The 27,398-nt window shown below is 44.8% G+C and overlaps 1 protein-coding gene across 1 annotated transcript; it reads right to left on the reverse strand.

Annotated features, from left to right (window-relative positions):
• Positions 1–14,440: 14,440 nt before the first annotated feature.
• On the reverse strand, positions 14,441–26,470 carry LOC127680822 (thioredoxin). Its single transcript, XM_052176533.1, has 5 exons — positions 26,296–26,470; positions 21,949–22,053; positions 21,060–21,119; positions 15,951–16,016; positions 14,441–14,652 (listed from the first exon to the last, which is right to left on the reverse strand). The coding sequence occupies exons 1-5, from the start codon at positions 26,317–26,319 to the stop codon at positions 14,590–14,592; spliced, it is 318 nt and encodes a 105-aa protein (XP_052032493.1). The 5' UTR covers positions 26,320–26,470; the 3' UTR covers positions 14,441–14,589.
• Between the last annotated feature and the right edge of the window lie 928 nt (positions 26,471–27,398).

Genomic DNA, 27,398 nt, shown 5'->3' on the forward strand with positions numbered 1-27,398 from the left:
GCTGTATTGTTCGGGCTTCCTGGAGCTCTCCATGTTGCTCAGGTAGCTTCGAGCTTACCATTCTGTTTCCACCTCCCAACACCGGGATTACAGGGATGCACTGCTCTGCCTGGCTCGCCACTGTGATTCCAAAGAAAGGAACATAGGAGGCAAGATAGTGGGTTTAAAATTAGCTAATTGAATGCTTTCTGAAGGTTTTGGAGTGCTGAACAGGGTGGGTCAAGCTCGTGAGTTAAGGAATGTCCAGAGGACTGTGAGCTAAAGGCCATCCTGAGCTACACAGCAAGACCTTGACTCAACCAAACAGAACCAAACTCATATAAACCCCCCACCCCAGAACGTATTATTCTTTTAAAATATTCAAGATTGACTGGGGTGGGTAGGGGAAGCCCAAAAGATATAATTCAATAAAAGATGTTCAAAACATATGAAATACTAGTTAAGTATTGTTGAATTTAAATTTTTATTTTTAAAGCTAGGTGGTAGTGGGCACATACCTTGAATTCCAGCACTCAGGAGGCAGAGGCAGGTGGAGCTTTGAGATTGAGGCTAGCCTGGTCTATGGAAAGAGTTCCAGAACAGCCAAAACTATGCCCTTCCTTGAAAAACAAAACAAAACAAAACAATTGTTACCATTATTACTTTATTATATATATATGTATATATATATAAAAAACTCATATATATATGAGTTTTTGCTTGCGTGTTTCTCTGTGCTTCATCCATGTGTCTGGTGCCAGAATAGGTGACAAGCAGGTATCAGGTCCCCTGGAATTGGAATAACAGACCATTGTGGGGGTCCTAGTGTGAGTGTTGGGAATTCAACCCAGGTCCTCTAGAAGAGCAGCTCACGCTCATAACTGCTGCTTGCTACATATTTTTACTGGAACTAAGCCTACTTAGTTCCAGTGTTGATATCCAGCTACTTGCCCAAGTAAAGGATTATAGCTAGTACCATATTTCCCATGTTATATCACGGTCTGTGAATTTACACACACATTCAAGGGTAAGGTGAATCTTGTGATATTAGAAAATGTTCCTCAGCAATCTGTGTAATTGTTACAACGTTGCCCTGGCCTAGTGACTGCCTGCTTGCAAGTGGGAGGCCTCCAGCAGAGACTGGGAGCACAGCGACCTGTCAGAGTTGGTTCTCCTGCACTTTGGGAAATACTTTGTAACCCAACTATAAACTAAGAGTAAGTAAGTTACTCTCACTCGTTGCCATAACCCAATGCTTCTTCTCCCCAATTGCTCTCTGCACTGTGAAGTCCTACCCATCTCTCACTTGGGGAGCAATCAAATACCACCACAGCTGGATCAGTTACAGAATGCTCTGCCACCAGGAGATCAAACCCTTGAGTTTGGGGCTAGCCTGGTCCTACATATTGAGCTTCAGGACAGTCAAGGCTATATAGAGAGCTTCCCCACCCAGCCCTACCCTATCTATGCCTGAGACAAAACACAGTGATGTCACAGCCCCCCGAGATGGCTCAGGGAGAGGCAATGCCCCTCGGCTTAAAAGTCCGAGGCAGCAGGGTGTGCTGGCACATGCCCTTAATCACAAGCACTCAGAGGCAGAGGCAGAGGCAGAGGCAGAGGCAGAGGCAGAGGCAGAGGCAGAGGCAGAGGCAGAGGCAGAGGCAGGGGCAGAGGCAGAGGCAAGAGGATCTTGAGTTTGGGGCTAGCCTGGTCCTACATATTGAGCTTCAGGACAGTCAAGGCTATATAGAGAGCTTCCCCACCCAGCCCTACCCTATCTATGCCTGAGACAAAACACAGTGATGCCATGGCCCCCGAGATGGCTCAGGGAGAGGCAATGCCCCCAAACCCGATGATCTATCTGAATTTGAGCCTTCGAATCCACATGGGGGTAAAGAGAGAACTGATTCCTGAAAGCTGTCCTCTGACCTAAACACATACACTGTGGCAAGCACATGCTCCACACACAATAGATAAATATATTGTTTTAAAAATGTGTATTAACAACTGAAGGATGGGTAAAGAAAATGTGGTACATTTACACAATGGAATACTATTCAGCTATTCAAACAAAGACATCATAAATTTTGTAGGCAAATAGACAAATCTTTTTTTAATTTATTGATAGATTTATTTACATTTCAAATGATTTCCCCTTTTCTGGATCCCCACTCCCCGAAATCAGCCCCCTTCCCTCCCCCTGTTTTCCCACCCAACCCTTCCCACTTCCCTGTTTTGGTTTTGCCCTATACTGCTTCACTGAGTCTTTCCAGAACAAGGGGTCACTCCTCCATTCTTCTTGTTCCTCATTTGATGTGTGGATTATGTTTTGGGTATTCCAGTTTTCTAGGTTAATATCCACTTATTAGTGAGTGCATACCATGATTCATCTTTTGAGTCTGGGTTACCTCACTTAGTATGATGTTCTCCAGCTCCATCCATTTGCCTAAGAATTTCATGAATTCATTGTTTCTAATGGCTGAATAGTACTCCATTGTGTATATATACCACATTTTTTGCATCCACTCTTCTGTTGAGGGATATCTGGATTCTTTCCAGCTTCTGGCAATTATAAATAGGGCTGCTATGAACATAGTGGAACATGTATCCTTATTACATGCTGGGGAATCTTCTGGGTATATGCCCAGGAGTGGTATAGCAGGATCTTCTGGAAGTGAGGTGCCCAGTTTTTGGAGGAACCGCCAGACTGATTTCCAGAGTGGTTGTACCAATTTGCAAACCCACCAGCAGTGGAGGAGTGTTCCTCTTTCTCCACATCCTTGCCAACATCTGCTGTCTCCTGAATTTTTAATCTTAGCCATTCTGACTGGTGTAAGGTAAAATCTTAGGGTTGTTTTGATTTGCATTTCCCTAATGACTAATGAAGTTGAGCATTTTTTAAGATGCTTCTCTGCCATCCGAAGTTCTTCAGGTGAAAATTCTTTGTTTAACTCTGTACTCCATTTTTTCATAGGGTTATTTGGTTTTCTGGAGTCTAACTTCTTGAGTTCTTTATATATATTGGATATTAGCCCTCTATCTGATGTAGGGTTGGTGAAGATCTTTTCCCAATTTGTTGGTTGCCGATTTGCCCTTTTGATGGTGTCCTTTGCTTTACAGAAACTTTGCAATTTTATGAGGTCCCATTTGTCAATTCTTGATCTTAGAGCATAAGCTATTGGTGTTCTGTTCAGGAACTTTCCCCCTGTACCGATGTCCTCAAGGGTCTTCCCCAGTTTCTTTTCTATTAGCTTCAGAGTGTCTGGCTTTATGTGGATGTCCTTGATCCATTTGGAGTTGAGCTTAGTACAAGGAGACAAGGATAGAGCAATTCCCATTCTTCTGCATGCTGACCTCCAGTTGAACCAGCACCATTTGTTGAAAAGGCTATCTTTTTTCCATTGGATGTTTTCCACCCCTTTGTCGAGGATCAAGTGGCCATAGGTGTGTGGGTTCATTTCTGGATCTTCAATCCTGTTCCATTGATCCTCCTGCCTGTCACTGTACCAATACCATGCAGTTTTTAACACTATTGCTCTGTAGTATTGCTTGAGGTCAGGGATACTGATACCCCCAGAATTTCTTTTATTGTTGAGAATAGTTTTAGCTATCCTGGGTTTTTTGTTATTCCAGATGAATTTGAAGATTGCTCGTTCTAACTCTGTGAAGAATTGAGTTGGGATTTTGATGGGTATTGCGTTGAATCTGTATATTGCTTTTGGCAAAATGGCCATTTTAACTATATTAATCCTGCCGATCCATGAGCATGGGAGGTTTTTCCATTTTTTGAAGTCTTCTTCCATTTCCTTCTTCATAGACTTGAAGTTCTTGTCATACAGATCTTTCACATGTTTGGTAAGAGTCACCCCAAGTTACTTTATACTGTTTGTGGCTACTGTGAAGGGGGTAATTTCCCTAATTTCTTTCTCAGCCTGCTTATCCTTTGAGTATAGGAAGGCTACTGATTTGCTTGAGTTGATTTTATAACCTGCCCCTTTGCTGAAGTTGTTTATCAGCTGTAGGAGTTTTTTGGGTCACTTAGGTAGACTATCATATCATCTGCAAATAATGATAGTTTGACTTCTTCCTTTCCAATTTGTATTCCTTTGACCTCCTTATGTTGTCTAATTGCCCGAGCTAGTACCTCAAGTACAATATTGAAAAGATAAGGAGAAAGTGGGCAGCCCTGTCTAGTCCCTGATTTTAGTGGGATTGCTTCAAGTTTCTCTCCATTTAGTTTGATGCTGGCTACCGGTTTGCTGTATATTGCTTTTACTATGTTTAGGTATGGGCCTTGAATTCCTATTCTTTCCAAGACTTTAAGCATGAAAGGATGCTGAATTTTGTCAAATGCTTTTTCAGCATCCAATGAAATTACCATGTGGTTTTTTTCTTTGAGTTTGTTTATGTAGTGGATTGCATTGATGGATTTCTGTATATTGAACCAACCCTGCATCCCTGGGATAAAGCCTACTTGATCATGGTGGATGATAGTTTTGATGTGTTCTTGGATTCGTTTGGCAAGAATTTTACTGAGTATTTTTGCATCGATGTTCATAAGGGAAATTGGTCTGAAGTTTTCTTTTGTTGGATCTTTGTGTGGTTTTCGTATCAGCGTAATTGTGGCTTCATAGAAGGAATTGGGTAGTGTTCCTTCTGTTTCTATTTTGTGGAATAGTTTGAAGAGTATTGGTATTAGGTCTTCTTTGAAGGTCTGATAGAATTCTGCACTGAAACCATCTAGTCCTGTGCTTTTTTTGGTTGGAAGACTTTCGATGACCCCTTGTATTTCTTTAGGGGTTATGGGACTGTTTAGATGATCTATTTGGTCCTGATTTAATTTTGGTATTTGGTATCTGTCTAGGAAATTGTCCATTTCCTCCAGATTCTCCAGTTGTGTTGAGTATAGGCTTTTGTAGTAGGCTCTGATGATTTTTTGGATTTCCTCAGTTTCTGTTGTAATATCTCCCTTTTCATTTCTAATTTTGTTAATTTGGATACTTTCTCTGTGCCCTTTGGTCAGTCTGGCTAAGGGTTTATCTATCTTGTTGATTTTCTCAAAGAACCAGCTCCTGGACTCGTTGATACTTTGTATGGTTCTCATTGTTTCCACTTGATTGATTTCAGCCCTGAGTTTGATGATTTCCTGTCTTCTCCTCCTCCTGGGTGAAATAGCTTCTTTTTGTTCCAGGGCTTTCAGGTGTGTCATTAAGCTGCTAGTGTATGCTCTCTCCATTTTCTTTTTGGAGGCACTCAGAGCTATGAGTTTTCCTCTTAGCACTGCTTTCATTGTGTCCCAAAGATTTGGGTATTGTTGTGCCTTCATTTTCATTAAATTCTAAAAAGTCTCTGATTTCTTTCTTTATTTCTTCTTTGGCCAAGGTGTCATTGAGTAGAGTATTGTTCAGCCTCCATGTGTATGTGGGCTTTCTGTTGTTTTTGTTGCTATTGAAAACCACTCTTACACCATAGTGATCTGATAGGAGGCATGGGATTAGTTTGATCTTCTTGTATTTGTTGAGGTCTGTCTTGTGACCAATTATATGGTCAATTTTGGAGAAGGTACCATGAGGTGCTGAGAAAAAGGTATATTCTTTTGCTTTAGTGTGAAATGTTCTATAAATATCAGTCAAATCCAATTGGTCCAAAGCTTCAATTAGTTTTACTGTGTCCCTATTTAGTTTCTGTTTTCCTGATTGGTCCATTGAGGAGAGTGGAGTGTTGAAGTCCCCCACAATTATTGTGTTAGGTGCAATGTGTGCTTTGAGCTTTAGTAAAGTTTCTTTTACGAATGAGGGTGCCCTTGCATTTGGCACATAGATGTTCAGAATTGAAAGTTCTTCTTGGTGGATTTTTCCTTTGACCAGCAAGAAGTGTCCCTCAGTGTCTCTTTTGATGACTTTAGGTTGAAAGTCAATTTTATCTGATATTAGAATGGCTACTCCGGCTCGTTTCCCGAGACCATTGGCTTGTAAAATTGTCTTCCAGCCTTTTACTCTAAGGTAGTTTTTGTCTTTGACATTTAGGTGTGTTTCCTGTATGCAGCAAAATGTAGGGTCGTGTTTCCTTATCCAGTCTGTTAGTCTATGTCTTTTTATTGGGGAATTGAGTCCATTGCTGTTAAGAGATATTAAGGAATAGTGATTATTAATTACTTCCTGTCATTTTTGATGTTATTTTTATATTTGAGTGATTATCTTCTTTTGGGTTTGATGAAGGAAGGTTACTATCTTACTTTTTCCAGGGTGTAGTTTCCCTTCTTGTATTGGAGTTTTCCTCCTATTATTCTTTGTAGAGCTGGGTTTGTGGAAAGATATTGTGTAAATTTGGTTTTGTCATGGAATGTCTTGGTTTCTCCATCTATTGTGATTGAGAGTTTTGCTGGGTATAGTAGTCTTGGCTGACATTTGTGTTCCCTTAGAGTCTGCATGAGATCTGCCCAGGATCTTCTAGCTTTCATGGTCTCTGGAGAGAAGTCTGGTGTGATTCTGATAGGTCTTCCTTTTTATGTTACTTGGCCTTTTTTTCTTACTGCCTTTAATATTCTTTCTTTGTTTAGTGCATTTGGGGTTTTAATTATTATGTGGCGAGAGGTATTTCTGCTCAGATCCAGTCTGTTTGGAGTTCTGTAGGCTTCTTGTATATTCATAGGCATCTCTCTCTTTAAGTTGGGAAAGTTTTCTTCCATAATTTTGTTGAAGATATTTGCTGGCCCTTTCAGTTGTAAATCTTCGCTCTCATCTATACCTATAATCCTTAGGTTTGGTCTTCTCATTGTATCCTGAATTTCCTGGATGTTCTGGGATACAAGCTTTTTGCATTTTGCATTTTCTTTGACTGTTGAGGCAATGGTTTCTATGGTATCTTCGGCATCTGAGATTCTGTCTTCCATCTCTTGTATTCTGTTGTTTATATTTGCATCTATGGCCCCTGATTTCCTCTCAAGATTTTCTATCTCCAAAGTTGTCTCCCTTTGTGATTTCTTAGTTGTTTTTACTTCTGTTTTTAGATCCAGGATGGTTTTGCTCAGTTCCATCATTTGTTTGTTTGTGTTTTCCTGTAATTCTTTAAGAGATTTTTGTGTTTCCTCTTTCATGACTTCTGCCTCTTGACTCACGTTCTCCTGCATTTCATTAAGTTTTTTTTTTTTGTTTTTTTTTTTTTTGCGTTTCTTCTTTATTGGCTTCTATCTCTTGAGCCTTATTCTCTTGCATTTCTTTAAGTGATTTTTGTGTTTCCATTACACGGGTTTCTAGCTTCTTCATGTTCCCTTGTATTTCTTTAAGAGATTCATTTATGTCCTTTTTGTGTTCTTCTAGCAGCATCATGATCAGTGATTTTAAATCCAAATCTTGTTTCTCTGGTGTGTTGGCATAACCAGGACTTGCTGATGTTGGAGAGTTTGGTTCAGATGCTGCCATATTGCCTAAATTTCTGTTAGTAGCGTTCCTGCATTTGCCCTTTGCCATCTTGTTCTCTGGAGTTAGTTGGTCTTGTCTCTGGCTGGTGTTTGGGCTTCCTGAGGGGCTCTGGGGCTATTACTGCAACACTATATGGATGGGTTTCCCCTGTAGCAGATTGCTGATGTGCTGTCCTCCTCTTGGGTGCCCTTGCAGCCCTAGTGTGCTTTGCCCCAGATTGTGTCTGTGAACCAGATGGTGCCTGTTTGCTCCTTCAGGGAGTGCTGAGGGTGTATGCTGCGGGGACCTTTTCTGCGTGCTGATCACTCTGCTGGGCAGCTGATCTCCCAACCGGGTTGGTGCATACAAGGCTAGCCTGGCTGCTCAGGCCCTGAGCCTAGGCAAAAGCCTGGGAGGCTAAGGTCCGAGCAAAGTTCCCCTCGGGCTATGACTGTTAATTGGGTCTGTCAGGTGGTCAGGATGGTGGGCGTTCGTGTGCGTGCGCTCCCTGAAAGTGCCGGGAGAGTATGCTGGGCTAACAACCTCCTGGGCGGGTTGACACACAGATGGCCCACCAAGCAGCCCAGTTCTTGGGGTCAGTCCAGGTCCTGTTGGGGCCTAGACTCCCGCTTTGTTAGCCTCGAGCTATGCCTGTTAGCCGGCTTTGCCTGCTAGAGCTCTCTGGCGTCCCGTAGGCAAAATGGCGGCGCATGCACCAGCCTGGACAATAAAACCTCCTGGCTGGGTTGGCACCCCGATGCCCCCCCCCCCCAACAGCCCAGGGCCTGGGTGCAGGCCAACACCCATCGGGCTTAGACCCCCGAGATGTTGGCCTTGGGTTATGTTTGCGTACCTCAGTCTGTCTGATCTCTCTGGAGTCCGGGAACCAAGATGGAGGCGAGTCTCTCGTGACTGGCAGGAGGCAGAGTTCTGAAGTGGCTTCTGTGCAGTAAAAGGCCAATAGACAAATCTTGAGAATATCATCCTGAGTGAGGTAACCCAGACCCAAAAGGACACATATAATATGTACTCACTTACAAATGAATATTAATCATAAAATATAGGATATCCATGCTACATTCCATAGACCCAAAGAAGATAAAGAAGAAGGAAGCCACAATTGAGGATGCTTGACCCTCACTTAGAAGAGGGAGTAAAATGGAGGCAAATGGAGGGAGGGAACTGGGTGGGAGAGAGGATGGGGAGGGATGGGAAAGGGTTCGTGATCAGATGTGGGGAGGGACAGGAGAGATGGCTATAAGGTAGTGAGAATGAATGGTTGTCTGCAACTGATGGAGGTGGGGAGGTGGGGAGCATCTCCAGGAAGAGACAGAGACTTAGGATAAGGGAGGCACCCAAGAATCAATGGGGGTGACCTTAGCTGTGACTCACACCATTGGGGATCTGGAACCTGAAGAAGCCACCTCCTGTAGCCAGGCAGGAACTCCAGCAAAGTGATAGGGACACCAATCCACCCATTAAACTTTTGATCCAAAATTTATCCTGTGTTGTTGATAGCCCTGGTGCTGTTTGCATTTTGATGCTAATTCTGCTTCTCCAAGAGGGGATGCCTGGGACAAGGAATGAATCAAGTACTCAGGTGACTTCATGTGAATCAAGATTTCAGGGAACCAATCACTGGGTGAGCAGGCAGGACTTCCAGGTTGGAGAAAGGGACTGCTGAAGAAGAGAGAAGACTTGGCTGGTGGATGGGAGATGATGGAGAAAAAATGGAGGTAGCGGAGGTGTCTTGCCCTGCCTTCAGGTAGTGTATTTGTTACTTAAAATAGCTTACAACATTAGGATGCTAGTTGCTGCACCTAGCAATTGTGTTGCCTTTTGATTCTAAACTAAGATTGTGTGATGTTTTCCTTCACACTCTGACTCAACTGAGTTCCAGAGAAAAGGTACGGGTGGGTGGCAGGGCACCCCAGCCAGCCACAGGAATTTGGAAGCATGGGGCTGGTGTGGCAGTGGCCCACCATGGGAACTTGACCATAGTCTAGGTGGATAGATTTCAGAGCTCTGGGTCAGAGAGTCTGCTGGGCTGAGAACAGGCTAGCCTGTCCACCGATGCCATGCCAGCATGGGTGCTTTTTAAATATTTCATGCTATAATCCTGTCTACAAGAAATGCAGGGATGGGGGACGGAGCTGGGACTGAGGTAATGGCCAACCAACAACTGGCCCAACTTGAGACCTATCCCATGGGCAAGCACCAATCTCTGACACTATTAATGAATACTGTTATGCTTTCAGACAGGAGGCTCCACCTACACGCTGACTCAGACAGATGCAGACACCCACAGCCAAACAGTGGATGGAGATTGGGAAATCTTATGGAAGAACAGGAGGGAGGATTGCGGCCTCTAAGGGGACAGGAACTCCACAAGAAGACCAGCAGAGTCAACTAACCCAGACCCTTGGGGCTCTACGAGAGTGAACCACTAACCAAAGAGCATACACAGGAGGGCCTAGACCTGCCCACTCATAGGTAGCAGATGTGCAGCTTGGTCTTCATGTGGGCCATGAAGAACAAGGACAGGGCTGTCCCAAAAGCTGTGGTCTATCCATGGGCTACGTTCTTCTAGCTGGGCTGGCTTGTCTGGCCTCAGTGGGAGAGGATGCACCTAGTCTTACAGACGCTTGAAGTGCCGGGGTGGAGGGATACCCAGGGGGACCCCACCTGCTTAGAGCAGAAAGGGGGAGGTGGGGGAAGGATTGTGGGAGGGGTGACTGGGAGGGGGGCAGTAAGTGGGATGTAAAGTGAATAAGTAAAAAAAAATAATAATAAAAGGAAATTAAAAAAGAATAATGGTGACTTAATTCTTTAAATTGTTCTAGTACTTTGTTTTTTGTTTGAGTCAGGGTCTATGGTAGCCCAGGCTGTGTTCATACTTACTGTGTAGCCAAGGTTGACCTACAACTACTGATCTTCCTGCTTCTGCCTCCTAAATGCTGGGATTACAGGCATGCAGCACCACGGTCAGGTGATAATAATAATAAGTTCATTATTAATACTATATTTAATATCAATTTATTATTAATAATAATTTTGAGTCAGGGTCTCACCAAGCAGCTCAGTATTGCCTGGAACTCATGATTTTCTTGCCTCAGCCATTAATGCTATGATCACAGGTGTAGGTCACATCATGCTTTTATAAAAAGCTATACTCTGTATTCTCTTTAATTTTCAACAACAACAACAACAACAGGAACAACAACAACAACAACATCAACAACATCACTGAAGTACTGGTACCCAGAAAGGATAAAGCCTAAAAGTTTACCAGGATGGAGATCTGACCCCATTTTTTAAGTGCAGGAGCTTTTGTTTTTACAAACATCTCCCTGTTGCTCTCAACTCCCCTATGACACTCCTCACTCTCTGCTCTGAGCCTGACTGTTTATGATTCCACAGATGATATCAAATAGTGCTTGCCTTTCTATGTTAGGCTTAATGGTCTTCCATTCTTTCTTGACTACAGTAGAAACTTCCTTTTACAGGAATCCTCTCCGGCTTAGAGTCAATACTCACTTCACATACTTTCCACTCATTCGATGGTGGCAAACTCACTCAATAGTCTACACACAAAATGTCTCTTACCTCCACAGTCTAGCAAGAGTCTTTGACCTGGCAACACGTCTTTCCTTTCTATTTATCTTTACACATTTTAAATTCGTGAATCATGCGTGGATGGCAAGTTTTATTTGACAGTTTTACGCAACCTAGAATCACCTGGGAAGACAGCTGCAGCAAGATCAAGCCAGCCTTTGGGCGTGACTGTGGGGGATCATCTTGCTACTGTGGGTGGTATCATTCCATAGGCAAGGGTTCCTGAATTAAGGGTGGAGAAAGCAAGAGAGCTGTGCAAAGGTCTGCATTCATTAACCCAATGGGCTCTGCTCCTGACTGCAGATGTGACACGACCATCTGCTTCAGGCCCCTGCCACCTTGACCTCCAGCAGCAATGAACTGTGACCTGGAATTGTTTGTTGCTGTTATGAAATACCCAAATACTTACAGATAAAACTAGACTTTATCCTTCTTAACACTCCTTCCTCGGTTACCTCTGTGCTTAGCTGGAATCTGTCCTCAGAGAGCTTTTGCTGGTGATTTACATGCACACTTGCTTATAGGGATAGATAGCATGTCTTGTGTCCCATACATACACAATCATACTTGTCTGGTTTTTAATATTGTTCTGTGCTTGGTCTTATAGATACCTTTTTCTGTCTCAGTTCGAATAGCACTTACTCTACATAGCCGGGTGAAAGCAATTTAAGGGAGAGTGGGTTTGTTCAGCTCACAATCCGGGTCTCAATCCTGCTGGTGTCACTGGGACATCAATGCCCATCACTGCTGGTGTCAAGGTGACAAGAGCTTGAAGAAACTGGTCACATGACAGCCAGCTGAGAAAGAGCACAGCACAGTGGATTAATAAATACATGCCTTTGTTCATGTTTATCACGTGTTGCTCCAAACATGTTTCTTCACAAACAGGGGTGACTTCTTGTAGGATTATGATTTGTTCCCATCACACTATAGGAATTTCTGTTGCATTCATTACCAGCTTCCATCTGGTTCTTTCATTGTTGTTTTTTTTATTTTTTTATTTTTATTTATTTATTTATTTTTTTTTTTTTTGAGACAGGCTCTTAGGTGCCCAGGATAGTTTACTCCTGCGCCCACCGTCCGGTTTTGGGATAATTGGTGTGCACCACCGAGCATGGCTTGTTTCTGGTCTGTGAAGGCTTTGATCCGTGTTGTGGTGATTGTGTATAGCGTGAGACAGAGCTCTTAACTTCAGCAACTTGCTAAGCAGTTAGTTGTCCGTTCTCCCTTCTGCTCCTCCCACCCCAGCCTCCGCCCTTTAAGATTCCTCCCGCTCCCCACCTGCCCAAATCTCTCAGAACCCTTTGGTCCCCACATCTGCTCCAGCCAGTTGATAATCTCCTGTTTCTTCCTAGTCTGTGTCCCCCCATCTCTGCACCTTAGAGTTCTTTGGCTCTCTCTGGAGCCCTTCACGCTGCATTCTCTCCGATTTTCCCAAATGTTCCTAAAGCACATCTACATGTTTTTATGTTTCCCAACTCCTGCTCCTATCCAGTCCTGCGGAACTTCTCTGCTAGCCTGTCTTGGCAGAGGGATTTAACTCTGCTGCGCCTGGTGCTGCATGGCGGAGCACATTCAGAATGAGCCCCCAGCCACCCTCCCAGGCTTTTCCGGAATGTACATCCGGAAAGCATCTGACATTCCTAGAGAGACTTCCTTACCTTCGCCTGCTTACTCTGACCCTCCTCCCATGACGTGACGCCGTTCCCCAGGTATTTAGTTCAGAAGGTCAGGATACCTTTCTGGGTCCTGCTCCGCTCCGGCTGCTTGTTCCGCCCCTACCTGCCCTAGCTATCTGCCAGGATCCACCCGGCTTTCAGTTTTAAGCTCCATTTCTCACGCTGAAATGAACCCCTGTACCTTCAGCTTTTGCCTTCCAGTGGCCTCCCGTCACCTGCGCAAGCGGAGCCAGGAAGACCGGGCCGAGCCATTCCAACCTTTCTTCACGCTTGAATGGCTTCCGCACCGCCTCTTTACCTCGGGCACCTTTGTGTTCTCTGGAAAGCTGACTCCCTGGCATTTGGCAGTTGGAGTCCTTTTCATCTATCAAATTTCAGCTCAAACTCGCAGAACCCTACCCAACCACCTGATCGGGGGCAGCTCCCGCTGTTCTACTACTGTGGCCTGTCTCCCGGTTCTTCTTGCCGTATGAAATGTACCTCACACGGCGGTCACTGGCTTGCCTTCTCTGCTGTGTAAGGAGCATGGACAAGGTCTTATTTATAGCTATATGTCAAGCCTGTGGAGCTTTAGACATAGCATGTCCCTCCAACCATTGACTCCAAAGTTCCAATTTTATAAGAGGCAAGAGACCCAGACCCAAGCATTACCACACAATACTTGAATTGCTACTAACTGCATTCTGGGGTCACAGGTCTCAAATCCCCTGAGTAGCTGGGTTGTTGCGAGCATTACTCTTCATTTGGTGATTGGGAACTATACCAGTGTTTCTATACCAGAAACACTTATTGCAAAGATTAATGTGATGCCTTAGCATATGACTGAGAAGTCTATAGCTCTCATCAGCCTGAAAACTGTTTCTTCAGGTCACTATTCCTTTGCTGTTAGTTCCAGGATGCCCTCCCTTTCTAGCCTGGGACTTACTGTGTAGATCTGGACCCTGTACTCCTGACCTTTCTGACTCTGCCTTCCCAACTGCTGGAATTACAGGTGTGTACCACCACACCCACCTAAAACTAGGCTTTTAAAATCAGTTTCCATGGTAATGTTTGCAGCTCTGGAGTGGACCATGGAGAATTTGTATTTCAAGACAGGGTTTCTGTTTTAGCTTTGGTTGTCCTACAACTCATTCTGTAGACCAGGTTGGCCTCGAACTCAGAGAGATCTGCCTGGCCCTGCTGAGATTAGCAGCATGCACCACCAACTGCCAGGCTTATGGAGAACTTCTGCTTCTCACGGTTAGGGTATTAGCAGCTAAGCGTAACCTTTGGCACAGGAATCTCCTATCAGACCAAGTGTCATCAAGTGAACCATCCGCCAGTCATACTCATGATCTGGACAATGTCTATTTATTAAGGTAAAAATAACAAAACCGTCTAAAGACTTTCAACATAACTGAATAAACGAGATTTTTCTGCAAGCAAATATTAAGTTTTTCAAAAAGATTTAAAAGTTTTTTTTATTTGGCTGGTTTTATTTTTAGAGTCAGGGTGATTTTAAAGTTTATGTGTATGTTTTAGCCACGTGTAATGTACACCTACTTCAGACAGGCTCAGTGCCCCAGGTCAATAGCGGGCATCAGATCCCCTGGGACTGGAGGCACAGGCAGCTGCCACATGGGTGCGGGGAACTGAACTCAGGTCATCTGCAAGGACAGGCAATTCTCTTAAACTACTTACTCCAGCTCCTAGCTTTTCAGTCTTAAAGCAGTGGCTAAGGGGACTAAACCAGACCATTTCTCATTTATATTAAAACACATCAGACAGTTTTAAAAAGGGTAGAATTAATATTTTATTGTCATTTATAATCAGATGGCAGTTGGGTATAGACTCTCCACACTTCATAGTTTTTTTGCAAATTAAAAAAGGTATAGGTTTTAAACAGCTGGTGGCTGGTTACACCTTTCAGAGCATGATTAGGCAAACTCAGTAATAGAGGCTTCAAGCTTCTCCTTGTTAGCACCGGAGAACTCACCCACCTGTTGAGAGACGAAAGGGCCATTAGCCAGAGCAGTGCTGTTACTCTGTAAGAGGCGTAATTGCAGAGAGAACGCAGAATGGGGGAAGTTTTACTTAAGCTTTCTTAAAAAAACAAACAAAAAAGTCAAACCGAAAGACAAAACTAACAGCAAAATTAAAGATATCTGGAGAAAAGCCCCTCCAGTGCAATTTCTCCCAAACATAAAGACCTCTCATTAAGAAGAGATGCCCAGGTCTAAGAAAGCACGTTGTGTGGTATGTCAACTAGCTGTGGAGAGTTTGTGATTGTTCTTTAAGAGACCAATTTTCAGTAAGACACTGCATATTATGTATTTAGGTTCAGGAAGAAAGACATTTGTCTTTTCCTTTTTGAAACAAGGTGTTTTCCTGCACCCAGGCTGGCCTCAGCCTCTCAAGCACTGAGACTGTAGCTCTTACCCAACTCTATTATCCTGAACGCAGGCAGTGCAGACACTACTTTTGTGGATGTCATCTCAGAGCTTTCTGCATGTACACTGTATGTGATTTGCCTGAAGTGTTATTTCTGGTCTTGTTTTTAGATGCGGTCTTCCTTTGTAACCCAGGTTAGCTTGTAAGTTACTATATATCCTAAGCTAATCTCAAACTTGCAGCAATCCTCCTGCCTTGGCTCTGAAATACAAGCATGCAACAGCACACTAGGCCGTATACAGCCGTGAAATAGAAGACGGCAGCACCATCTCCTGAGTAACTCACTTCAGTCATTTCTGTGTTTACGCTCTCGCTCTCTCTCTCTCTCTCTCTCTCTCTCTCTCTCTCTCTCTCTCTCTCTCCTCTTTTATGTTGTTGTTGAGGTAGTTTCTGTGTGTAACAGCCCTGGCTGTCCTGAAACTCACTTTGTAGACTGACCAGGCTGGCCTCAAACTCAGAGATCCAGCTGCCTCTGCCTCCTGGGTGCTAAGATCAAAGGCCTGAGCCACCATGCCGGGCTGCTGCTTCTTACTTCCTACTCTGTAGCCCATTCTAACCTGAATGGTCAGCCATCTTCCAGGCTACTTCCTACTCTGTAGTCCATTCTAACATGAATGGTCAGCCATCTTCCAGGCTATTCCCAAAGTGCTGGATCGCAACTGTGCGTGTGCTACAACACCGGGTGCCAGATATTTTTGTTTTAAAGATAGTGCTTCTCTGTGTAGCCCTGGCTGTCCTGGAACTCCAAGATCCATCTGCATCTGCTTTTGCCTGCCTAGTGCTGGGGTTAAAGGTGTGCATTGCTATGCCCAGTCCAGCTGGTATTCTGAAACCCAGGTCTACATACCTTTTGACCCTTTTTATAAAACTGGAAGGTCGGCATACATTTGACTTCACAGTCTGCAGCGACATCCTGGGATGCGGGGAGGGGGTCAGGGAGAAACGACGAAAACAAAAATGTGACCATTAAACATAGATGGAAAATTCCAAAAAAAACCCCCAAAAAAACAAAAACCAAAAAAACCATCCTTTTTTCCATTATATACCCCCAACCTCAGCCTCAGCACCTCTTAAGCACATCAACACAACAGCAGATAAAAGCCCAACTGTGTTGCCTTCTCAATTAAAACATTTTACTAAGATCTACTTCCACTAATGAACATTAATAAAAAGAACGCTAATGCAGCGGCCATTCACTGTGCTGTTCAATTCGATTAAGTTCGTGGACAGTTTAATATTAAGAGAAAATGACACATTCTTCTGCTTCTCTAAATTAGCAGGTCCTGTTTTTATTTGCAAAGTTTTTCCAGTTTTATTAAGGGGGCAGGGTATATACAGATGATGACTGTAAGAGCTGGATAATAATTATCTGTTGTTTCTGGGGCTGGAACTAGTGCGTTGCACAAGCTAGGCAAACACTCTATAACTAAGCAACATTCTTAACCCTCTGGATAGGATCTTGCCACATTGCCAAGAGTGGTCTGTGAATGAAAAAAAAAAAAAAAAGAAAAGAAATAAACAAGAACTTGACTGCTCCTAGGTATGGTGGAGAAGGTCTATTGTAGATAAAAGGTGAACATAGCCAGAGATAGAGACACCTGGGAGGAGAAGGAGGGGCGAGCCAGGAGGGTAAAGGTTAACAAAATAGGACTATGTAAACAAAATGGCTGGATTATATAGGGAAGAATGTCTGGTCTGGAGTTTAGGGTAGGGGGCAGGCACGTCAGCCTTCTTCCCCTGTGATAGGGACTGAGGGATGCTGGGAGAATCTGTCAGCTAGGTTTGCTATGATGGGTCAAATAGGCACCACACTTAGCCAATTGCCCTGTTAGCTTTGAGACCTAACTGCCTCAATTCAAGATCCTCCTGCCTCAGTTTCCTGAGTGCTGCTGGGATTACAGGTATATACCATGATGCTGGGCTCAGGGCCACACATTCATTCACAAGCCCAAAGTTACCCTTAGTCAAGCATGATGGCACACAACTATAATCTCAGCACTTGGGAAGTGGAGGCAGGGGCATGAGAAGTTCAAGGCCATCGTCAGCTGCACAGCCACTTCAAGGCCAGACTGCACGCTAAGACCCTGACTTACAAACAAACAATAAATCAGACAGTGGAAAGGTGATCTTCATGATAGACTCTTAAGTGCCTATATTCATACATTTTATTTTTATAACTGAACTACAGCTCTATACTGTACATTTTTAATTAAAGCACCAACAATTTTCTTATGGGGTCTGGAGAGATGACTCAGCAGTTAAAAGTACTGGCCGCTCTTGCAGAGGACTGGGTTTAATACACACGGTGGGTCATAACCATCCGTAGTTCTAGTTCCTGGGTATCTAATCCTCTCTTCTGTCCTCCACAGGCACCAAGCACACACGTCAGTGCACACGATGCCTGTAAACAAAACACTTACACACTAAAGGAATGCATCTTGCAAATGTTTTCCCCCCTCATTTTGCTGTGTTAAAGTGGCTCTTTAAAAGTGGCATGGTATTTTATTTCACAATTTAAATTCCTTTTACTGGACTTTTAGGCCATTTCCAACGTATGTTTGCATACTTGTGAGTAAATACATACTCTGGGGTTTTAAAATATAACATGGAACTGCTGGGTTGCAGAAAATTCTACAGTCTGCCTCATGAAGAAAAGCTGGAAGCTCCCCATTCTTTACTAATCACATCACTCATGACATAAACACACGTCCTGCTTTATTAAGTGTGAGCTGTGCTCTAGGCATTGCAACGTCCTCCCCGCCCCAGATATGTCCATCCTCAGACATGGACTCTGTGCCCACCCCTTTACCACCCCACAGCAGCCACCGTATGAATAATATTTTATTTGTTAAAGATCTTTTGTTTTTATTTGTGTGTGTTCTGGCTAGTTTTATGTCAGTTTATCACAGGCCATAGTCCTCTGAGGGGAGGGAACCTCAGTTAAAGAAAATTGCTTCTGCTGCTGCAGGCAAGCCTATAGGGCATTTTCTTTCTTTTTTTTTTTAAAGATTAGTTTATTATTATATGTAAGTACACTGTAGCTATTTTCAGACACACCAGAAGAGGGCATCAGATCTCATTATGGATGGTTGTGAACCACCATGTGGTTGCTGGGATTTGAACTCAAGACCTTCGGAAGAGTAGTCAGTGTTCTTAACCCCTGAGCCATCTCTCAGGCCAGAGTAGGGCATTTTCTTAGTGACTGAGGTGGAAGGGCCACAGCACACTGCAGGTGGCGACACCCAGGCAGGGGGTCCAGGGTGCTGGGAGAAAGCTGACTAAGTAAGGCAGCTCCATGGCCTCAGCATGGCCTCCAGCTCCCTGGCAACCTCCCTGTGATGGAATGTGACCTTGAAGCGCAACCAAAACAAACCCATTCTTCAAGTTGCTTTTGGTCATGGTTTCATCACAGAAACCCAAACTAAGGCAATGCATATATACCCACGGGGTGTCAGATTCCCTAGAACTGGAGTTTCAATGAGCTACCTGATATGGGTGTAAGAAGAAAACCTGGGTCCTCTGTGTAAGTGCTCTTGTCTACAGAACCATCCCTCCAGCCCCAAGAGAGGCAATTCAATAACTGGACCTAGAAATGGTGGTATCCCCGGTGCACCTTCAGTCCTCAGGGATGAATGTCCCCACACGCTCATCTGCTCCTCCTACCCACCAACCCTATAAGCAGAGCTCCTGACTGTGCTTCAAGCCCAGAAGTCCTGCCCACTCAGCGCAGACTTCCTATAACCCGCCATATAAGGCTTCAGTCAGCGCTGCAGTCTCTTTGCTCGGCATCCAAAGAGAAAGCTGGTTTACAGTGCCTATGAATGTCCTACAAATTTTATCTTCTAGATTTATGTAGAATAGCAACCAAGATAGACCAGCAACAGCTTAACTCTTGGCTTAAAACGTTTTAATCAATGTAGCCAATATATATTTAATAGTCTTGGCTTAAAACGTTTTAATCAATGTAGCCAATATATATTTGTACAACTTTACTGTTTCTCTCTTCCCCTCCTTTGCTTAAAAAATTATAGTCATGTGGTATATCTACACAATGGAGTACTATTCAGCCATTAGAAACAATGAATTCATGAAATTCGTAGGCAAATGGATGGAGCTAGAAAGCATCATACTAAGTGAGGTAACCCAGACTCAAAAGGTGACTCATGGTATGCACTCACTAATAAGTGGATATTAACCTAGAAAACTGGAATACCCCAAACATAATCCATACATCAAATGAGGTACAAGAAGAAAGGAGGAGTGGCCCCTTGTTCTAGAAAGACTCAGTGAAGAAGTATAGGGCAAAACCAGAACGGGGAAGTGGGAAGGGGTGGGTGGGAGGACAGGGGGAGAAAAGGGGGCTTATGGGACTTTCAGGGAGTGGGGGGCTAGAAAAGGGGAAATCATTTGAAATGTAAATAAAAAATATATCGAATAAAAAAAATTATAGTCTAGATTTTCTTTCCTGTACTATTTCAAAGCATCACCATAATAAATCCAACAAATACACCAGCTTCAGACTGGGTTAAATTTAAATTTGGAAGTTTTAACTATGCCAAGCCAATACCCATGAACATGCACAACAGCACTGCTGTGCATTCAAGTTTTTATGGACTTCAGTAATGCGGATGACAGTTCTGTCAGCACTCTAGGTCTTGACTCTGCCTAGCTAATGCTCCAAGGGCTACAATGCCTACACTTTATGATTTGGAAGACCCGCTCTTTTAGAACCTCACTCTGTAGCCTGCACCTCAACCTTGTGGGGATCCTCCCGTGTGCTGCGATCACAGGCAGCTGTGAGCCTCCACACTCACTCACACCGTTCTCCATCCTGAGTTTCTTTCATCATCCTCTCATTTTCCCCAGGGTCATATCCCTACTTCCTGCTTTTTAAAAAAAAATCAAAAACATATACAGAAAGCCTCGACATTTTGGCAGCGCTCACAAGTTCAGCAGGGTATAAAACTGCCTCAGTTCCCTGCTGCATCAGTCACCACCCATAGCACGCGCCCCTGGCAACTAACTGCTCTTCTGCTTTCCCTTCCTGATGACCCATCTCAGAGCTTCTGAGTCTGTGTCGCAGGGCTACAGTGCTAGGAGTCTTCTACAGTCACAGCGATACTTACTACACTTACGTCACCGCTTCTAACCCGTGCCTAGCCTTCTGAGCAAAGCCAAAACACGCAGTATTTGAAAGCCCAATGGCCTGTGTGAACCTGGGGAGGGTAAGTCAAGGGCAGAGGAGTCATGCTTCCTCATTTTAGATACTGGCTCCTCCTCCAGGGACGCTATGCAATTGCAAGAACAAGTCTTCTCTGTTCCAGCTTTCCCACCTCTAAAGCAGGGCAGTATGGGGGGCAGGGAGGAAAGATATCAATATGAGAAAGTATGGAGAACAGAGCTGCGTGCACAACAGGCATGAACTTGCTAAATAAAACCAGGCTGTGAATTTCCCCTTAAGTTCTCCCAGCTCTCTAAAGCACCAGAGAGACTTAGTTTGTTGTAACGTCAGGGCTTTCTCACTGATTCAAACCAAGCACACAGATAAGAATATTCTTTATAAGAATAAGCCTGTGGATACAGTTCCCACACACGAGAAGCTCAGAGTACCTCAATAGTGGCCTCACAATTCCACGATGCTACTTAACTTACTATTAGAGACAAAGTTATTTTCAATGATCACCACTGAGTGGGGGGTACAATACAGGCCTATGCAACACAAAGACCTCCATAGCCTGAGAGTGGTCCAATGCATACTTTAGGACATGCCAAGCACAGCTCTGAGTAGTTAGGGTCACACCCCTAACTGGCACGTGCCCCATTCTCCTGAAATAGATTTCTTAGGCAGAGTCCCTCTTCTAGTATTACTGGACATTTTTACTTTAAAGAGCAGAGTAGACTCCAGAGGATAGGCCACTGTGAGATGCTCGGCAGGATCCAATTTCGTACCACGTACCTGGCAGTCATCCACGTCTACTTCAAGGAACACCACGTTGGTATACTTGTCACAGAGGGACTGGTAATATTAAAATAAACCAAAAAGCGTTAGAACCGGCATTCAACATAGTTATACTTCTTCAAAGGAAATGTAACAGAGATTAAATAAAGAATTATTTAATTTTAGCTTATGCATATGGTTGTTCTGATTATACGTATGTCTGTACGCCATGACTGTGCCTGGTGCCTGCGAAGGCCAGAAGAGGGTGCTGAATGCCCTGTAAGAGTTATAGAAGGCTGTGACTCTCCCATGTGGGTGCTGGGAACCAAGGCCCCCTGGAGAGTGGCCAGTGCTCCTAACCACTGAGCCATCTCTCCAGCTCCATACACTTATTTTAAAAGTCCTTATTTTACTTGTTATCGCATGATTACTAATGTAAATGTGTGTTAGGTGTATGTGTAAGCCAGAGAGCAACCTCTGGGAATTGTTCTCTTTCCAGTGTGGGTTTTGAGGATCGAACTCAGGTCCTCAGCCTTGCAGGGAGAGCCGTAAATGCCTTTTTTGTTTTTTCACTGAGCAATCTCACCAGCCAGATCGAAAAATTCAGCGTAGAGATGAGGCAAGCACCAGGACACACCTGTCTCTCAGTCAAGTTTTCCCAAGAGTAAAATAATTTGGCACTGAAACTCTGAAGCCCGAAATTCACACTGGGCCCAGGTATCAAATGGGGGGTTGGGAGGGATAGAACAAAATTACTTAACACAACAAAACTTCCAAAAGTTGTCCTCAATGAATTGTAATATATTACGTAAGTTGTCACACTCCTAATTTTAGGCCAATGACACAGGAGAATAAAGCAAACCCCGCACCCATTAACTTCAACCTTTCTCCTGGCTCCTAGACTCACATGGAAGAAAGGCTTGATCATTTTGCAAGGTCCACACCACGTGGCAGAGAAGTCCACTACGACAAGCTTGTCTCCTGCGGCAGCCAGGGCCTCCTGAAAAGCTTCCTGAGGAGGGAGAAAGAAACCTATGTGTTACATATCATATTCTTTCACTGTCCATGAGAGGGGCCAGGCACCGCCATGACTTTAAACCCAGCGCTCACTTCGGAGGCAGAGGTAAGCAGACTCCTGGGTGGTGGTGGCCAACATGGTCTACCACTGGCCAGTTCTAGGCCAGTCAGGAGACCCTCATCCTCTAAGAAGACCAGAGCAAACATGCAAACCAGCAACAAAGAGATATTAAGTACAAAATATGAGGTTTGGCTCTTAGGGCCTACTTTTTAATCCAAAGCAACTAAATAAAGTAGCCTGGACGGAATCTTGCACAGAGTTGGCATTATTATACTTGACCAGATGAAATGAGATATAAGGAGGGTGTACTGGTCTTCACATCTTCAGGAATACTATATAAAATATTGTGACCTGCCTAATCTGAGGATAGTGGTGGTGTGAGGACCCAGGGCCTGGCACATGCCTCTGAGTTACATTCTTAGCACATAACTAACATTTACACTAAAGAGAAAGGGAAACATGCACTTAGAGTAAAACTGTTTTCACTTCAAAAATCAGTTCTGTGATAGACAGTGGATTCTTAGGGCTTGTTGAAAGAAGCCCCAAAAATTGAAGAAGCATCATAAGACACAGTTAAGCAATGGAGAAGTCACAAGTTACCTAACCAAAGGGCAAATGAAGGCACTCTTAATCTCTGACCCCTAGGCAGAGTCCAGGAGAGCAATCTCCCACTCGGTTATCCTTAGCATAACATTGTCAGTATGCATTTTCTGTTGCTGTTTTAAGATTTAATTTGTGTGAGTACCTGCTGGATAGGAGAGGGCATGAGATCCCCTAGAGCTGGAGCCATGGGGAGTGGGCACTGAGTGAGGGTCCTCTGGAAGAGTAGGAAACACTCTTAACCACCATGCCGGCGCTCCAGCCCTTCCCTGTGTTTTCAACAGGGCCTCTAGAGTAGGGACCACACTCGTTTATCCACCTTTGGCTTTTGCCCTATGGATTAAAACTCACTGTTCTTTAGATGAATCCAAGTTTTAGTTATTCAAGAAGAAATTATTCTTTGGTTGTTTTGCTTAAATAACACCTGTCACATGAAGTCCCCAGCAAAATGATAAAAACAAACAACAAAAACCCCTCACTGCCAACCTCTCTGAATTATTTACTAAAAGCCTTGATACTGTAACCCTAGGAACCTAACAGTCTAGTCACCAGGGACTCATTCAAACCACCATTAGTCACACAGTAATGACCAAAACCCAAACTGGGGCAACGAAAATGAATCAAAGCAACACACACAATTGTAACTGAAGCCAACATTTCCTTCTGGGAAAAATGTTGGTCAAATTATTTAGCAAAAACTAAGACAAATTTAAATTAAGGATCATCATTAGATCTGGTCAACAAAAGAAAGTAAATATCTACAACCACACACACACACCCCCCAATTAAATTAAAACCTAATGTATTTTCATGGGGTATACTTACTTTAATTTTAATTTATATTTATTTTTTGTATTTGTATTTATGAGTATCAATGTTTTTGTCTGCATGTATTTATGTACAGCACTTGTGTGCCTAGTACCCTGAGAAGCCAGAAGAGGGTGTCAGATGCTCTGGAATTGGGGTTACAGATGGTTATAAGCCACCATGCAGGTGCTGGGAGTTGAACCCCAACCCCATCCTATGGAAGAACACCCAGTCCTCTTATCTGCTAAGCTATCTTTTTGGCCCTGGGTACAGTTTTTAAGTGTTTAATTTCTATCTCACATTTTTCCAGGGAAAACAATCACATGCCATTTCTGAGAACACTACGCAATGGCTATGACAACTTCCAGAGGGGTCTAGTCAGACCTGCCCATCAATCTGTGTCTGGGTGTGAACAGTGCCAAGTGTTAGGGTCAGGAGGTGGGAATGCAGCACAGCGTAATGGAAACCACTGTCCCCAACCACCACTGCTCGCTGCACATAAATCTCACATAAAACCTCCCCTTATGTAATTATCAGAGGCCACACAGGTCAAGACAGTATGGGAGGCTGCTCTGATGACACCCCACATCTTGACCACAGCTGATCCTCAATAAGAAAAACTTGATGAGAATACATGGAAAAAAAAAAAAACAGGACAAACTGCATTTCAAACACTCTCAGGTTTCTCCCCAAAAAGCTATGTGTCAAAACCAAGCAAAACTCCTCAAAATACCGAATAAGTAAGTGGCTCAAAATCCTAATTTTTGGCTTCAGTGAACACAAATTACAGAGGCAGGGATGTGCAAACTTCACAAACAAGTTTTCTTCTGCAGATGTTGTACTGGCTTGAAGAGTATTTATTCAAAATTATCTACTAATAAGGAAATCACAATTTTTAGCTCCAGAAACCAATAACCACAATTGGTGAGTGTCTCCATTACTGACACCAATAACCTGGAGACAAAACACACCTGGAGTAGATCGGAGCAGATCAACTGTCTCGTTTCTCAAACATGCCTAGCTCAGGGGCTGGCAAGATGGCTCCATCACCAAGACCAAAGGACTGAGTTCAATACCCATGATCCACAAGATAGAAGTTATCAGACCCTCTCAAGTTGTCCTCTGACCCCCCACAAACGGATGCCCCACCCCATATGTAAATGTAAACCAAAACAGAAAGTCCCCAATAACAACAAAAACATAGCGCGCCCCAAAAATTAATAATACAAAGTGTTCTTTGCTTTTTAGAGACAACCCAGCCTCCTGAGTGCTAGTGATTAGAGGTGTGGACCAACACCCTGAACCTGCACACGTGGTCTGTGAAGCACTGAGCAGAGTGCCTTGTGTGTAGTTCAATAGTTTCATTCTTAAAAATAAACAAGGCAAACCAACTGTTGATTTCTGCTCCATTATATCATAGCCTATTATTCCACTCCGGTGTGGAGACAGACCCCCAGGGGCCTTTAACTACCCACGCAGTCCCCAGAAACATGGCTATTCTGCATGGCGAAATCAATCAACTTAAGCCCATCATGTGAGGCTTATGTGTATTCAGTTTAACTTCTGACTCTGGACAACTCTGATTAGTCTTGGTGGTAGTAGGCTTTTGGGGCCCAAGTTTTTGCTGACAGGAATAACTGGTTTCCTGTCACCAATGTACACGTCTCCTACTAGAATGGCAAAGGTTCCACAAGTACGACAGTTTAAACAGATAAGGACCCAATAGCTGGGACTAATGACTGGTAGAAGGTGGATTCTGAGCAAACTCTGTACTGACTGAGACCCAACCAGGCACAAACAGGTACTCAAAACTGGAGGGCGCTGACCTGTCTTCCGCGGACTTCCTAGTTTAGGATTGAACTTGTGAGACAGTCTTCCACACAATCCCCACCCCTAACCTCCTTTCACTTTCCATTTAATAAATATTCCCCGAGTAGTTACAGTGTAACAGGCTCTGGGTTTCCTAATCTGGAGGATATTTTGGTTCTCAGTAACTTTCGAATATGGTAACAGTTTTTCCCTTGGGTATTTTCTTTTTCTTTTCCCAAAGCTCAGAACCACCAGGACTTTGTACTGGACTATTCCCAGGGGGAGAGCCCTGGCTCCAGCAAAGCCTACTTACGGAGGGTCAATCACTGAAACCTTAAGGCTGCGAGGCCCCTGGGCCAGACATTGGGGACTGAGTCATTCCAAAGCCAGAGCAGCCGGAAACACGCCCTGCGCCGCAGGAGGAGGAGTCTCTTGGACGTGGCCTGGATCTTTCTAGCAGTCACCTGGGGGTACCGAACCCAGGGTCCTTAACTGGGCCCCGGGACCTACCCTCATGCACAGACAAGGCCTGCGGATGTCCTCTAGGCGGCGGGCCACTGATGGAGGGAAACTATGGCCGAGCCCTGCGGTACAGCACTCCCGCGAGGTGTATGGCTCCGCGTACGCGAGGAGTGGTGGTTCTCCATCTTCTCTGAGACCCCCAAATCCTGATTCAGTCGGGGCACGAGGGTGGGGGAGGGGGTGTCCCTGGAGGACCCCCGTCCATCACTTCACCTCCGCCAGATTTGGGCTGGCGGTAGGGAGTGCTGCTCCGGGAACCCGGGTGCTGCCCACGCGTGCACCTCTAGTCCCCGGCGTTCCAGGGTCTCTCCGTCCCCTCCCCCCAGGGCATGCTCCACAGCCCAGGGCGCACTCAGGCCCTGGGCCGCTCAGCCAGCACGGATACCGAGGGTGTCCTCTCAGCACCGCCGGGTGAGCGCGGCGCCGGGGCATGCGTACCTTGCTCTCGATCAGTTTCACCATTTTGGCTGTTGCGGGGAGGGAACCACAGGAGTGGCTGCAGAACCAGATGGAAATGGATCCAAGATACCAAACGGAGCTTGCAGCCGGGTGAGGCGCCCGCCTTCTCTTTATAGAGACAGGGCGGAGCGCGGCGGGGCGGGGCGGACGGGCACGCGCGACGGGGACGCGTTTCCTTGCCTCCCGCGCCCGCCAAGGCGCTGGGGCAGGCCGCGCCTAGACCACGCCCCCAAGAGGTGGGGCGGTTTCAGGGGGCGGAGCCAGAGCAAGCTCCTTGAGCAGCTCCGGGACTGTCCTAATGCTGGCCTTGCTCCTGGCTTCCCCGCCCTACTCTAAGCTGCCAAACGAGAACCTAGGTTTATAAGGGGCGGAGCTAGCGCAGGCGCCTGGAGCAGCTCGGGCTTTTCTAGCTGCAGACGCCGCCCTGCGCTCACCCTTTGGAGAGCCGACGTCCAGCTGCCCTAAGGGCACTTCCACTGCGCACGACGCCGGGGTAGACCGCGGTCCCTTCTCACACCGTAGAGTCCCTCTGAAATCACATTGGCTATGCCACAAACAGACCTAAATCAGATGATTCCAGACTGGGACTGGGGACAGCCCCTAGGACTGCCCAGGCATAGATGTATCCTTCGACTAGGGCGGCCATGCTGCGGTTCGCCTCAAAGTGCTGAGTAACGATGACCAGGAAGTGTGTCAGTGCGCGCCCTCGCCAACTTTCTGGGTAGTTCTTTGTCACTTCTTTCTCCTCTCCTTTCTATTCTCTAACTTTAACAGATGAACCTGCTACTGGAGAGGCACAGAGTCGTTTAGAGCCCTTGTTCTGTGCCCTGTGCACATGAAGGCATGAAAGAGATCGGATGGTCCAGCTCCCAGCGATGTCTTGAAGGATATAAGGGGTTAAAAACTGAGGCGGACAGCGATGGGCCCATAAGGAAGCGCTCAATAAATTATTCTAATTATAGTCAACCATGAGCACTAATTAAGCTTCCGTGGTGCCATGTGGGGCCTTGCTGAGTTTAGCTGCCTTGTATTTACAATGACAGTATGTAAGCATTGAGATTTTTCTGCCTTGGTAGAGGCCA

This window comes from Apodemus sylvaticus, chromosome 3 (assembly GCF_947179515.1).
Source record: "Apodemus sylvaticus chromosome 3, mApoSyl1.1, whole genome shotgun sequence".
NCBI classification, from domain to species: Eukaryota; Metazoa; Chordata; class Mammalia; order Rodentia; family Muridae; genus Apodemus; species Apodemus sylvaticus.